Source organism: Hermetia illucens, chromosome 2, assembly GCF_905115235.1.
Source record: "Hermetia illucens chromosome 2, iHerIll2.2.curated.20191125, whole genome shotgun sequence".
In the NCBI taxonomy this organism is placed as follows: Eukaryota; Metazoa; Arthropoda; class Insecta; order Diptera; family Stratiomyidae; genus Hermetia; species Hermetia illucens.
Genome location: NC_051850.1, coordinates 184,817,344 through 184,831,203, shown reverse-complemented (window position 1 = coordinate 184,831,203; position 13,860 = coordinate 184,817,344). Strand labels below are relative to the sequence as shown.

The following is a 13,860-nucleotide window of genomic DNA, read 5'->3' as shown; positions in this document are numbered from 1 at the left end:
GATGGACTTTATGAACTTGTAGAGGGTTGGTGGGCAAATAATCGGTCATGTGTCTGCGGGGTCCTGTACCATGTCCTTCTTAGGGATAAGGCTGGTAATCCCCGCAATGAGGAAGGGTGGAAATTCCTCTGGCAGACTGATGACTTGATTTATGCTGTAAATTTCTTATATCAGAAATTCTGCACCCGATCTAGACCTGGGCCCCTCCAGTTTTTCGCGCTGCCAGAGCTGAAATGAGTCAGCATATCAATGCCCTGCCTTAGTCAGTTCTACTGACGTTCCAGACGAATTTTCTATGGTGAATCTCTTCGGTCACTCAAACCAATATCGGGAAAGCGCATCTTCTGACCGTGGAATCTGACTGGACCACAAGTGCCATTGTCAGGAATTTTAACCGTTAAATTATGGTGCGTTCTGATTATCAAACTCATGAGTCGTTTACACGATTGTATTTCAACACCCTCCTCCTCCGACATGGCGTTTTCCTGCCAGTCGCTGTCCACCCTAAGCTCTATAAGATCTAGGTCTAGGTCGTCCAGCTTCTCCTCCTTACTGGGCAACCGTTGTTTTCTAAGGCCTCCGAGATTCCTTCGGGGAATTCGGTAGATTTTCACTCGATGTCTCCTCCGAAGTACCTTTTCTTAGCTTTTTCCTATGCACGTGAACAGGCATGTGGCCATACCTATAGTTGTTATGGCAATAGCCATCTAAGCTGACCGTGAGAAGTTTGCCTTTGTCTTCCATGGCCTTTGTTGGTTTAACTCCTCGCAATATGTTAATTTTGATCTTGACTTCACTGCTTGTCGCCCAACTTCTTCATTTTTGGATGTAATCTCCAGGCTCTCAGTGTTTCGGAGATGTCTCTCTGTCAGAGGGGCCAGATTGTGTGCGGTACCGAGTCCCGCTTGTTTGTTTTTAGACTTTTTAATTATCATTGGTATACTCATTTGGTTCTCACGACTTAAGGGATCCGCCATGCCATAGGCCCTCCTAGTACGGTAAAATCAAAGTTACTCACTGAGGCTCCGTTTGAATACAATTTATCTAATAGACATGGTTCAAATGACACTCTGGATTGGGGGAGGCCTTTTTCGGCTCCCTATTTTGGCGTATAGCGTGTGACTATCACGACTCTCTATTGGATTTGGTAGACGAGAGGCTTGTTTCCTGGAAAGCTACGTATCGCCATCGAAGGGGGATATATCACTCTTTAATCGAAAGACAGGTTGGCTGCCTGTGAGTTATATTCCGCGTCAGCCCATCATGCGGGCTCCATAATGACTTTCCGATAACCATAAACTGATTTTCGTAACGTTTCGTCTTAAAAAATAGAATAAGCTTTGGGTTCCTTGTAGTCAACGTAATAGGTAGGAGACATACTTATATTTCTTTATAGTATTAGATCTCGGATGATTGAGGATCAGTTTCGAAAACTGGTTTTGGAGTTCACCGCGTTGACTCTTTCGGATGAGTTTTTGGAGAGTTTTGAGGTGAATGGTGCGCTACAGAGTCTAATTACATGCACTATATGCGTACACCTGTTTCATCATCATTGAATTCTGCGAGAAAGGATGAAATAGAACTCACCAGGATTCCTCAACATACACTTCTCAATATCATAAACATAAAAGAAAGAAAACTCCTTTATTTTTGAACAATGTCCATATCATATAATATAGATTTTTTTTATTTTATTATAATTCTCACATACACGGCACGTTGTGAACCTTTTTTTATGTTGCATTTATTTCATTTTCATTTTTTTGTTTTTTGTTTTCTTTTTTTTAAATTTTACGTTTGCATTTCTTACACATTTTTTGGTTTTTAAACTTTAAACATTTTCTTCTTGTTCTGTTGTTGAAATAAACCTTTATTAAATAACTCTGCTCTGTTCTCTTGACCATTTTAATCCAGTTTTATTATTTCTTAACCTAGTAGAAGTAAATTGTTTATATTTATGTTCATTTTCATTGCCTCAGCGTAATTAATTCATTTCTTGCAAATTTTTTTTTTTTATTATTATTTATTCGACTTTGTCATTTCAAAAAGTTTTTCTTTCTTTCTCCCCGTGCGGTTTGCATGAAGAAAATTGCTTTTCTTGCTTCAAAGAGTGATGCTAGAGCTTTTCACTGGTTTAAAAATATATTTTTTGTTGTTGTTGGTTTTGTTCCATTTGCTAGACTTACGCCCAAAAGCAGCGTCAATTTGGAATTTGGTAGTGAGTATGTAAAACATGGTAATTTTGCATGGGTTTTTGGAGAGCTATGGAGTAAGTTGTATATATGACTTGTTCCAAATGTGGAATACACTTTAAAGCTTACACTGGGTATATGGGGAAACAAACGTAAATACATATAAACATTACTTTAATATTTCTTCTTTATTTAGCCTTAACACATGGTTTTTGTTTATTTTTTTTTATTTCAGTGATTTTTGTCAAAAATCTGTTCTGCTTTCTCTCTTTAGTATGTACACATGTTAAAAGGGATGATTTGCTCTTTTCTGATTTTACTAATTTTTGCTTCATATTTTTTGTTTCACGTTTTCAATTGTTTTACTTTTGCTTAAAAATGTATACACATCCATCACACACATTTATATATAAATTTAATGCTTTTCAGATGAAGGGAGCAGTGTAACGAACTTCCAAATAAGATAACTTGAATGGAAACAGATAAAGCATGATAGTTTCAATGATGTATCTGAACCTCGAGCCTTCATGTAAACTCAGTGTAGAAAAAAAAGCGTTTGCGACACTGCATCTTCATAAGTTGTAATGTACAAAAGATTATTTTACACAAATACATGTCTTGTTCACATATGATTTTTTTCAATATTTATTTATGGTTTTACTCCTCTATTTCTTGTATTTATAATTAGTAATAATAATCAATAAAAAGCTTCCACGTATTCATATAATAAATTACGAAATTTTCGTTAAGTGTATGATTCTTCATTTATTTGCCTAAAGTTACATTTATTTATATTTTATATATAAGTAAAAATCTTTGTGGTTATTGCTTTTCATTCATGTTTTTATTACTATATATAATTTTAAATTAATAATTGTTTTTCATTTACTTTTCATAATATCATAATATCGTAGTTTCTAGTTGTGTAAAACTCTGGGAAACGAAATGTGCATTAATGTGGTGTTGAATGGATGCGCAAGTCCTGCTGAGAACAAAACTTGCGAAAATCATGGATACAGTTCCATAAATTTCAATAAAGTGCTAATAATGCATAATAAAACGTATACGAGGTAGATTTTGAAATTCAGTGAAAATCATAACCATTCAGGACGCTTTGCTTGTTTTGCAGATGAAAAAATTTTTGGTGGAAAATAAGGGTGAAAAGCGATCAACTGAACAGAGAAAAAAAAAATACTTCTTTTTACATGTAACATTAGTTGTTTTGGTATAATAGTAAGGCCCATGATACAAAGACATTTTTTTATCTATTTTCCTTCATATTTTATATTACATAGCTTCGTAAAACCACAGAATAAAGTTGTCACAAATACATTTCTATATAAATTGATAAAGAAGTTGCTTATCATTGCCTTCTTTTCTTCACCTTCTCATTCTTTTTACACATTTATTTATATATTATAAGTTAAATATCATATTGTCAATAAGTGTTGAAACGTTCCCAGGCTTTGAATTGGAATCCAGAAGTCGGGGGTGGTTTTCCACCGGACCTCGGTGGGGACAAATTCAAAATCCCAGAACAATTTCACGGTCGAAAATACAATTGTGTTGTTTTGCCTTCTGTTACATTTACCAATGTTTTAGATAGAGATTATTAAATATATTTTTGTTTTTATATTTAGTTTGGTTGCATGTTCGCGTTTCTTTAAAATGTCTTAAGTTTCATTTTGACAGAAATTTTCAACGATTTTTTTTACTCAGTAAACGTTTATGAGTATTTCTAGTTTTGTTTTTTTCCTTTCTTTGATATTTGCTTAAATACTTATGGAATATTACAAGAAGCGAAAATCTTTTATCTTTTTATATAGACAAAACGTGAAAATTAACAGATACGAAAATATCACAAAAAATTTTGCAATATTCTGTTTTGAAGAGAAAAGTAATCAAAGATAAACGTGAAAAATTTATGAAAATATTTTTAGTGTAAATATTCTTATTACTAATTGAATTATTAATCTAACTAATAAATACATATCCATGTATAATATTTTCATGATCTTTTCGATTTATACACAGACATATAATTTTTTTCTGGAATACACGTCAGTATATTTTCAATAATTTGTTCAAATTTTCATGATATTCATAGTACGTGGTAAATATCTTTTTACAATTTCATAAAAAATGAATAAATGAAAAAAAAAAAATGAAAATATCTCTATTTTGATATGTTGAAAAATTATTAAGTTTTTCTTTTCATCAAAAGTACAAAGCATTAATCATTTTTCTTGGTTTTGTTTAAATATCTAGTGACGATTTATCTATTTTTTAAAGATTTTTTCTTGCTTTTATTATTTCTTAAGAATGATAAGGTGCAAAATGTTACTTTATGTGTGTGTGTTTTTTGTTTGTGAAAAAATTGACTCTTCATAGGGGCATACGCTGTTTTTTTTTCTAACTTTTTGGTTTTGGATGTTTTTCTTAATCGCTTTATATACTATGCAATTATTGAGGAATAATCTTGCCGTTCGGTATAAAAATAAATGTGCTACTTTCCATTTTTTCAGAAGAAAATAATTTAAAATAGTTATTCAGTGCTAGATGTTGGTTTATATTTTTAAGTTTATAATTGGTTTTGGCTATCTAAACATTAAATAATCAAATTGAAAATCATTCTTGGCATTGAATTCAATGCGTTATCACATTCTCTTTTCTCTATTATCAAACAGGGCAAGTCAACCAATGTAAGTTACAACATGAATGCCAGTTCGTCATGAAACTACTGAGAAATGGGGTGAAAAGTTCTGGAAACGCCTTTACAATTTCTTGGTCTCTTAACCTTCCATTTATCTCGTCAAACCCATACTGTCAACCCCTTTTCAGGGTACATGGTATTACTCATAATTCTATTTTCAACTATCGACCCCACGACGCAGTCACTATCACTGTCAGTAACTGGACCTACCCACAATTGAACGATTTAAATATCTAGGATCGATGCTATCAGCCAATGGTAAAATGCGTTGCGAAATCACTTCAGGCATAAGCGCAACCTAGATGAAGTGGCCTTTCACAACCGTATAAAAGCGGACGTTTCAAATTCGAAATACCGCAGTTTGGTCCGCCCTCTCACCCTCTATGGTTCTGAGTGTTAGCCGAGAATAAAAAACAATAAACCATGCGATAAAGTGGTCGCCCACAACGGGCGATCTTTGTGATTGAAGTATTAACGGACGCCTCAAATTCGAAATACCGTTCTGCCGTCCTCTATGGTTCTGAGTGTTAGCCGAGAAGAAAAATTAATGAGCAACGCCTTGCGGTAATGGATATAAAGATATTGCATTGAACGCAACGCAAAGTCGCAACGTAGTATTAACGGATGTCTCAATTCCGAAATACTGCAATTTGGTCCGCCCTGTGGCCCTCTATGGTTCTGGGTGTTAGTCAAGAATAAAATAACAATGAACGATGCCTCGTGGTAATGGGGAGGAAGATGTTGCGTCGGACTAGTGGCAGGACATGTTTTGATCACACCCGAAAAGAGGATATCCGCCATATATATAGAGTTGTATCGATCGTGGAAAAACTCTAAAAAAAGCATCTTTGATGGAATGGATGTGTAATTCGCCGTAACAAGGATTTACTTGCCAAGATTGGTCTGAACATGGAAGTCGATTTTAAGCGTCGAAAATATTGATCAAAGCAGCGGTGGCTTGATACATCGGATGGTGATTTGAAAGACCCGTGACTGTGGTCAATATTGGGTTGGAGCGATCGTGGGGAAACTGCAAAAGAAGCATCTTCGATGGTATGGGTATGTAATTCGCGGTAAAGAGAATTTACTTGCCAAGATTATTTTTAACCTCGAAGTCGATGTTAAGCGACGCAAAAGCTACTCAAGAGAACGGTGACTTGATATGTTGGATGGTGATTTGAAAGCCTCGCAACTGCTTCCATATCAGGCCTTTCACCGAACAAAATGGCGCTACCGATCAAGACGAGCCAACTCCGCTTCTGAACAAGACAAATGAACCTGAATCACTAGATTTTGCATTCTGATTCTCATCGGGCGTATTGGAGCTGTGAGCATTGATTGCTAGCATGAATTAAAGGGCAAACGTTTTATAAAAAAGAAATTAACATTGGAAGAATCGTAGGAATCATCTAAAATCCACCGAAATATGAGGATACCTCGCTTTATAATGGCGAAATGTTGAAGTGAAAAGAATCATGGTCTGTAGGCTCTTGGTCTTTACACTAAAAGGCAAAAAGCGATCGAAACCACGATGACTTGGTTAGTCGGTGATTTGAGAGCTTGTCAACTACACCAGTATACTGAAGGAGGGAACAAGTTGTTCCCAAAATATCGATATTTGCTAAATAAGTTAACCACTACTAGCCACGAAGACGGTGTTATGTGTTAATTTCCTTGTCAACTTCATTCGGATGAAGCTTCTGACCGAAAAAAGTGGCGCATCCAATCCCGATGGGCCCATCCCAGTACCCAACCGGGCAAAGACTGAAGAAGTCCTTTGATTTCTTCAACCAAACGAGTTTTTTTGAAAGCGTCTTCCTTTGGGGCATATAAGACTGATTTTCTTCTTGTTTTTTGGTCCTCCGTATTTAGTGAGTATGTTTTCCGGGTTACGTTGTTCGAAAGAGTTTCCCTCAACGCTTTACTTTTTGATCTCAGCAATATGAATGTGAATACAGTTAATTATTGGATTTTACTACATAATCCAGATCAGGGAGCAAATTGGCCCACCCGATCACGACGAGTCGATCCTGCTTCTGGACGGGACAAAGGCCTAAAAAACGTAGAAGGTCCAGTAATCAATGTATGATGTGCGGTGTTTCTAGCGAGCAGGTTTAATGAAATTAAAACGTAACACCATCTATGCTTTTAGTGATTTTATTATGCAAATATCGATATTCCGGGAACAACTTGTTCCCTTCTTCAGTGCACGGGTGTATACTCACACTCGTGCACTGAAGAAGAGAACAAGTTGTTCCCGAAATATCGATATTTGCATAATAAAATCACTACTAGCGACGGAGACGGTGTTACGTTTTAATTTCCTTGGAAGGTTCAATTTATAGTCCCAACCTCATACTGCAGGAAAGAGGTTTAGAAATCGGTTACCACGGAAAATTCTCTATGATTGATGACCTTTTGTGATCCTTCGGTAAATTTCAGATTTACCCGTTCATAGAAGGTTTGCTGATCAACAAGGAGGACCTAATTTTTGCCTCATCTGATTCTTACGCTACTCTATTCAAGACATTTCAAAGAGAGACATTTTTGTGGTCTTATTTTTATTTATTATTATTAAATACTGGCCACGAATTCATTCCAAGAATGCTCACGTTGATGGCAGTACCTTTTTTTGACACCAAGGCTTCCTGCCTCCATTCGGTTAGAGCTAAATAGCTGGAAGCCTTTTCGCCAAAAGAAGGTACTGCCATCAAAGTTAGCATTCTTGGAATGAATTCGTGGCGAATATTTCACGCCAGAAAAGACAACTCTTCATTTTCAGCTATAGCTTAATGCACACTAACAAAAACCGTTTTTCGAGAACCAGTTGCTTTTTCATTGAAAAAGAGGAAAACTGGTTCCCGAAGCATAGTACTGCTCTGATTAAATTTCCCTTCTTTCCATGTGCCTTTTTCAGGGAAGGACTTCACAGCGAGCTATCAGCGGAGCTAACATTCTTGGAATGATTTCGTGGTCAATATTTCATGCGGAAAAGGACAGCTCTTCATTTTTGGCTATAGCGTACACTAACAAAACCCAATATCGGGAATCAGTTGATTTTTTATTGAAGAAGAGAAAAACTGGTTCCAGAAGCAGCGAGATGTTAATGGGGAAAGCAACAATAGTCTCTCGAAATACGGAATTTGTTTGAATAAATTAAATTTCTACTAAAAAAGTAAGAACCATCTTTTTTTATTTAGCCTTACCCGTGGAACATATCCCAACATTAATTAGTTTTGTATTAGTTTTTTTCAATGATAATCCTCGCTATATTGGTATCAGTCGATTTACTAGGACTTCGCGCGCGCAAGTTGAAGTGGAGTTGTTAATTTCTATTATCGAATGCTAGCTGACGATATGTACTTTTTACTTACATTTGTGTTGTTTGCGATCGACTTATCAACGAATGTCTCAACTCTAAAAGTTATCGCGATGCCGTCCGGCCTGTCGCTCTCTATGGTTTTGAGTGTTGGTCGACTATAAAAGACAATGAACGACGTTTAGCTGTGATAGAGACGAAGATATTACGTTGGACTAGTGGCGCGACAGGTTTTGATCACATCCGAAATGAGGATATTCGCGATCGATATAGGGTAGCACGGAACGTGGAAAAATTGTGAGAGCCGCGTTTGCAAAGGTATGGTCAGGCAATTTGCGCTAATGAGAATTCACTTGTCAAAATCGACGGTAGACGACCAAAAGGTTGGCTGAAAGAATGGTGACTTCATACGCTGAATGGGGATTTAAAAGCCTCGCGATTGCATCCAGATCAGGCATTTGATAAAATAAAATGACGAAACCGATCATGACGAGTCGACCCGGCTTGTGAACCGGACAAAGGCTGAAGAAAAAGAAGAGTTTCTTTGAAAAGCTGAAACTGAAAATTGGACTGTTGCAATCATGTCAGTAAACGAGAATTAATTACGCCAGTTTTAAGAAAGATGTAGCAAATCTAATGCCGTACTTGGGGTCATAAAATAAGAGTACTAAATAGAAATCAGTTTTCACCACGTTTTGCACTTGAAATATTTTATTTATGTATGTTGAAACTGCGGCTTTTCTCTATAACGATCGATTTCAACGATTCCACGACCGCCTGGTTGTGGATCGATTCGGCACAACAGGTTGCGGTGGGCGGGCCACCTAATCCATATGGGTGAAGATGATTCTGCCTGGAAAGTCAATAACGACAATATCTATGGTAAAAAATGAAAATTTGGAGACCCTGCCTGAGAGGGAGTGATAGCGTAGGTCAGGACGCCAGACAGTTTTTAAGGGTATTGTATTGGTGGACTTCTTTTCAAAAGCGGGATGTCTGGAGTTCCTTATTAAGGCAGGCCTAGACCAAATACCGGTTGTTGCACCGTTGATGAAAATGATATTGAGAAAGATCAGCGTTTTAGATAATTGTTGAATGGTCCATATGCTGTACATCGCTGTACCCACTCCTCCCTGATTAAGATGAGGAAGTATAATTCATCGTGGACTTTTAAACTGCCCGAGGCTCCTCCTTAAAAATCATCAAATATCAAAGAAATACTATTTGAAAGATGAAAGTATGTCGTGATCTTCAATGGGTGACGTTACTCAGAACGACGAACTTTGATAACTTCCAAAAGAAAGTTAAATTGGCAGAAATATTTTTTTAGTAACTAACCAATCAATTTCCCCAATGGATTCGGGAAGAGGGGAGGGGCAGGCATAGTGGAAATCATTACAGTTGGATGACAATTGAAGTCAATTACCAAACTGTTTGTGGTGAAACTTTTATTTTTGTAATAAATCAGGGCTTGAATTGACAAATATTATTTTATATTTATTTATATTTAAATAAATATTATTGTTCTATTAAATAATAAAAATAAAAATGGTTCGTATTGAAGCGCGTGAATGAGCACGGGAGTAGCCTCTCAAAAAGAGGAAATAAAATTCGAAAGCGGAAAAATATTCAGTTTTCAATCCCCTAATGGCATTCCACATGAGCCACAGCTTCAATGGAAGAATTGTCCCTTTCCAAATATAGTTTGAATTGTTTCAGCTTCAAATAGCTACTCATTTTTATGTAACCTACCCGTTTTCATAGCATTCATGTAGAACAAAACCTATATAAAGCGATCGCAAAAGAAACTTATTGTGCTTTGTATTTTTTCATTGAATTTTATTTTTGTTTTTATTTTTAAATTTGTCAATAAAGAAAAAGAAAAAACACAATTTTTCATTCAATTTTCATTTTATCATTAATATATGTTTATATAACTAATATTTGTTTCATTTTTATGCATTTTACAGCTTCAATTATTGCTTTTTGATTTCCATTATTTTAAGATAATGTAAAATACTTTTAATAGTAAATGTATACAATTTATAATTTTTTTGTTTTTCACGCCGATTCTTAAGTGTTCGTTCGTTTAATTTGCTATCGAAATTGTAACAATTGTACGGCTAAATTAACAAAAAAAAAAAAAGAGTCAAATTATTCAATTATTTCCAATTTACGGCCCATTTTGCACTTTAAATTGAATTTTTAAATCTTAAACAATTTAGTTAAATTCATATTTAATTAAAAATTTAATGGATTTTCTTTCATTATTTATGATTGCAATGATTTCTCATGAGTTTTTCTTGAAAAGTATTTATTGAATTAGAGTATTCGTAATAGACTTTAACTGGAATAAACAGAAGGAAGAACGGAAAGACGTAAAAGATAGGATGAAGGTAGTGGAATGACTCAAAATAGGCATTATACTAAGGTTTCATTTTTTGAAAATTTGTTTGATACCTTCCACAATGATCGACTAATTCATGCTAATATGGTATTTGGTAATATCAAATTTACTTAATATCACTTCCCTTTCATAATTCACTATCTATGTAAATACGTCAGCGCTTTATTCAGTTAATGGTATCAAACAAGCAAACTACGAGTCGTTTTCTAAGCATTAAAAGTCCGGATTTAATTAAATCAAGAAATCATATTAGAGGTGGAAATATCCAGAATAAAACTAATTACGAAAATTTTACGAAGATATACCGAATTCTTCGAGATCCGCTCGATATACCGTCTAATAGCTGTTCCACTTTACGATTTTATTTCTATTTGAGTGCGAATGTGGGTTAGAATACTTTCCTTTTGTTTATATACAACAGCTTGATTAACACTAAATTTCGTCAAATTGAAATTTAATGCTATTTTTGCTCTTTAGTGCCAGCAATTGAGTTCTTGAACTTTGTTAATGTACAATTCATTTATTTATTTTCACGATATAAATAAAATTATTTCATGATTTTTGCAATTTATCCATTGTTCTAATATTTGGTGAGAATTTTCATTTGGTATATAGTAATATTTGCACATTATACATAAAGAAACATGTAAAACAATCGGGAATATAATAAATAAATAACAAAACATGGCGGCTATATTTCGACTTTTCTTTTTTTTTTCTTTCGAGAATAGTTTCAAGATAAAATTTTCCATATTGAAACTACTAGGAAATTTACAGAGAAGAATACGTACGGTACAATTTTTAGGGGTGAACTTTGTTCACATAGTTCCATTTTACTGTACGAATATATACTTCAGATTTTGTTATTTATAAATTTACAAAGCCGTATTTCAATATTTATTTATTTTTTATTATCATAAAGAAATGTGTCTTTCATCGTTCTTGTTAGTTCGTTATAATGATAAATACATTCATAATAATATTTATAATTACATTAATATTACTTTTATCCGTTCAATTTTTATTTACTTTTGTGTTGGGGTGTCTTATTGTTGTCATTTCTGAGATTATTTAAACATATATACTGAATACTTTTAGAGGGGTGTATTGTTATCTTCTTTTCATTTGTTGCTTCATTGTGTGTATTACAAACAATACAATAAGTTCTTATTTACTTTAGAATTGCGTTAGACTATATAAACAAAAGATTGGAAAATAAAGATTAAGCCTTTCAATAGTCAAATCAATATAGAATATAGAATAATATATAGTAGTAAAAGTAGAAAACATCAATATATATATAATTCTTTTACTTGTTCATATAACTATTAATGTATATATATATATTTATATATAATTGCTCATGTCTCTTACACATTCTTCTTACACAAAGAATTTTACAATAATTTTTTGTTTTACATTTTTTTAAAATATTTATTCATTTAAGTATTTTTCTATCTAATAAAACATTTTGGTTTTCTCATTTGTGTCACCTTGCATAATTTTCAGTTTTTTCTTTTTTAATTATTTAAAATTTCGGCGGAAAATAAAAACCAAACAAAGAAAATTATAAAATTCTCAAAAACAAAGCAAAACTCGCAGGAATTAGAAGCTCATTAAAGATTAAAGATATTTCTGTTTCGTAACTAAATTTCGATTTTAATTGTAATATATCAAAAAAATTATATTTTTTTTCCAATGAATCCCCCTGGATTGACATTCAAAAAAAAAAAGGTGATAAACCACCAAAAACACAAATTTCAATCGTTTGTCTTTATTTCGTTACCGGATCGCTCGTTACTTTGGAAATCCAAACATTTTAGACTTTACTTTACATTCACATTGAATACAATAGTTTTCACCACAAAAAAGCTTTGTGTACTGAATACGAGATGAACAAATAATTTAAGCCGTGTTCATTTCACTATTTCCATCCATTTTTTGAGGTTCTCACCTTGATTCTGTTAAAAATCATTATTTTTTCCTTTTTTTTTTGCAAATCTCGATTTGTGTTAATTATTACTTTTATTTATTTATCATTTTTTTTATCTTTTATTTAGATGAGTTGCTTTGTAAATTGCAATATTTATTTTATTTTCATTTGATTTATTATTAGATTTATATGTTTCTTTATAAAGAATTTTATAAGTTATAGTACACCAATTATTTACTCGACCGCATGCATTCTTTGGCAGAGCTACTGTTGATCGTGGTGAGGTCGTGAATTATAATGAAAACAAGAAAATTGATTTTATTTAGTGATATCCGTTAGTAAACGCTGCAGGAATCAGTGGCCCCTGTAAAAGAGAAAATTCAATTTCATTATTATAAAAAGAAAGTATAAATATTTTTTTTTATTTAAAGCATTTTTCCTTTTCGTTATCTTTTATCTTATTCATTTTCTGTAGGTGAGGATAACAATTAATAAATAAATAACTCCTCCGAATTGACGTCTCGTTGACCAATTGTAAATGAGGAAATATTGTACGAAAAAAAACTATTAATGAGTCGGTCATGTGGCACCAAATTGTCACCTTCAATATAGCAAAAATACACACGGGCCAAGTGTATTTTCCAGGACCTCATACGAACGGGCCTAATGCGCCAATTGTGGAATAAGTGATCACCCCAGCAACTACCACAAATGCTCTAACCTTGTCAAATTTGTAACGAAGAGGGGCACCTCTCCATTGCCCTACTCAACTTTTTGATCAGATAGAGCCCTTGACATCAACTTTGCGCAGCTAGTCAATCGTGGTCCTTAATGTTAGGGGCCAGCCATACCTCCTGGTTCAACTCTCATATATGTAGTAATGGTCGCTAGTTATGCACTGAACACTTCCTGATTGATAGCGACATCAGCATTAATCCGAACCCCAACGTCCCATTCCCATTTCCGGTAATAGTTCTAGGTATCAGTGACCATGGTGCCATTATTTTTGCCATCTAACTCCCTGTTAGGGTCTGTGTATCTAATGCCAGCAACTGCACCTGAATGTAGGAAGGCCCTTAGGTCCAAGCAATCTCAAATCCTATCTCCCTAACTCCATTGAAAATCAAATAGTTAAGCTGATGACATGGTTGGGGAGTAGCTTGAAGCAATTCAGTAGTATGCGAGAAACTTGTGCCATCCCCCATCCTTAGTTACCGAAGCCTATTACACTATGAAAAACGTTACGGTGGAGATTATTTCGAAATAGATACTCCTTGTAGTATTTCCTCCAGAAGA

The 13,860-nt window shown here is 34.1% G+C and overlaps 1 protein-coding gene across 1 annotated transcript in view; it reads right to left on the bottom strand.

The window, feature by feature from the left end:
• Window positions 1-1,643: 1,643 nt before the first annotated feature.
• LOC119647856 (RNA-binding protein Musashi homolog Rbp6) overlaps window positions 1,644-13,860 on the bottom strand; it is a 1,519,969-nt gene continuing 1,507,752 nt past the window's right edge. The window contains exon 13 of the mRNA XM_038049124.1: window positions 1,644-12,928. Coding sequence (XP_037905052.1) covers window positions 12,887-12,928 — 42 coding nt within the window. The 3' untranslated portion in view covers window positions 1,644-12,886. The remainder of the gene's footprint in view (window positions 12,929-13,860) is intronic.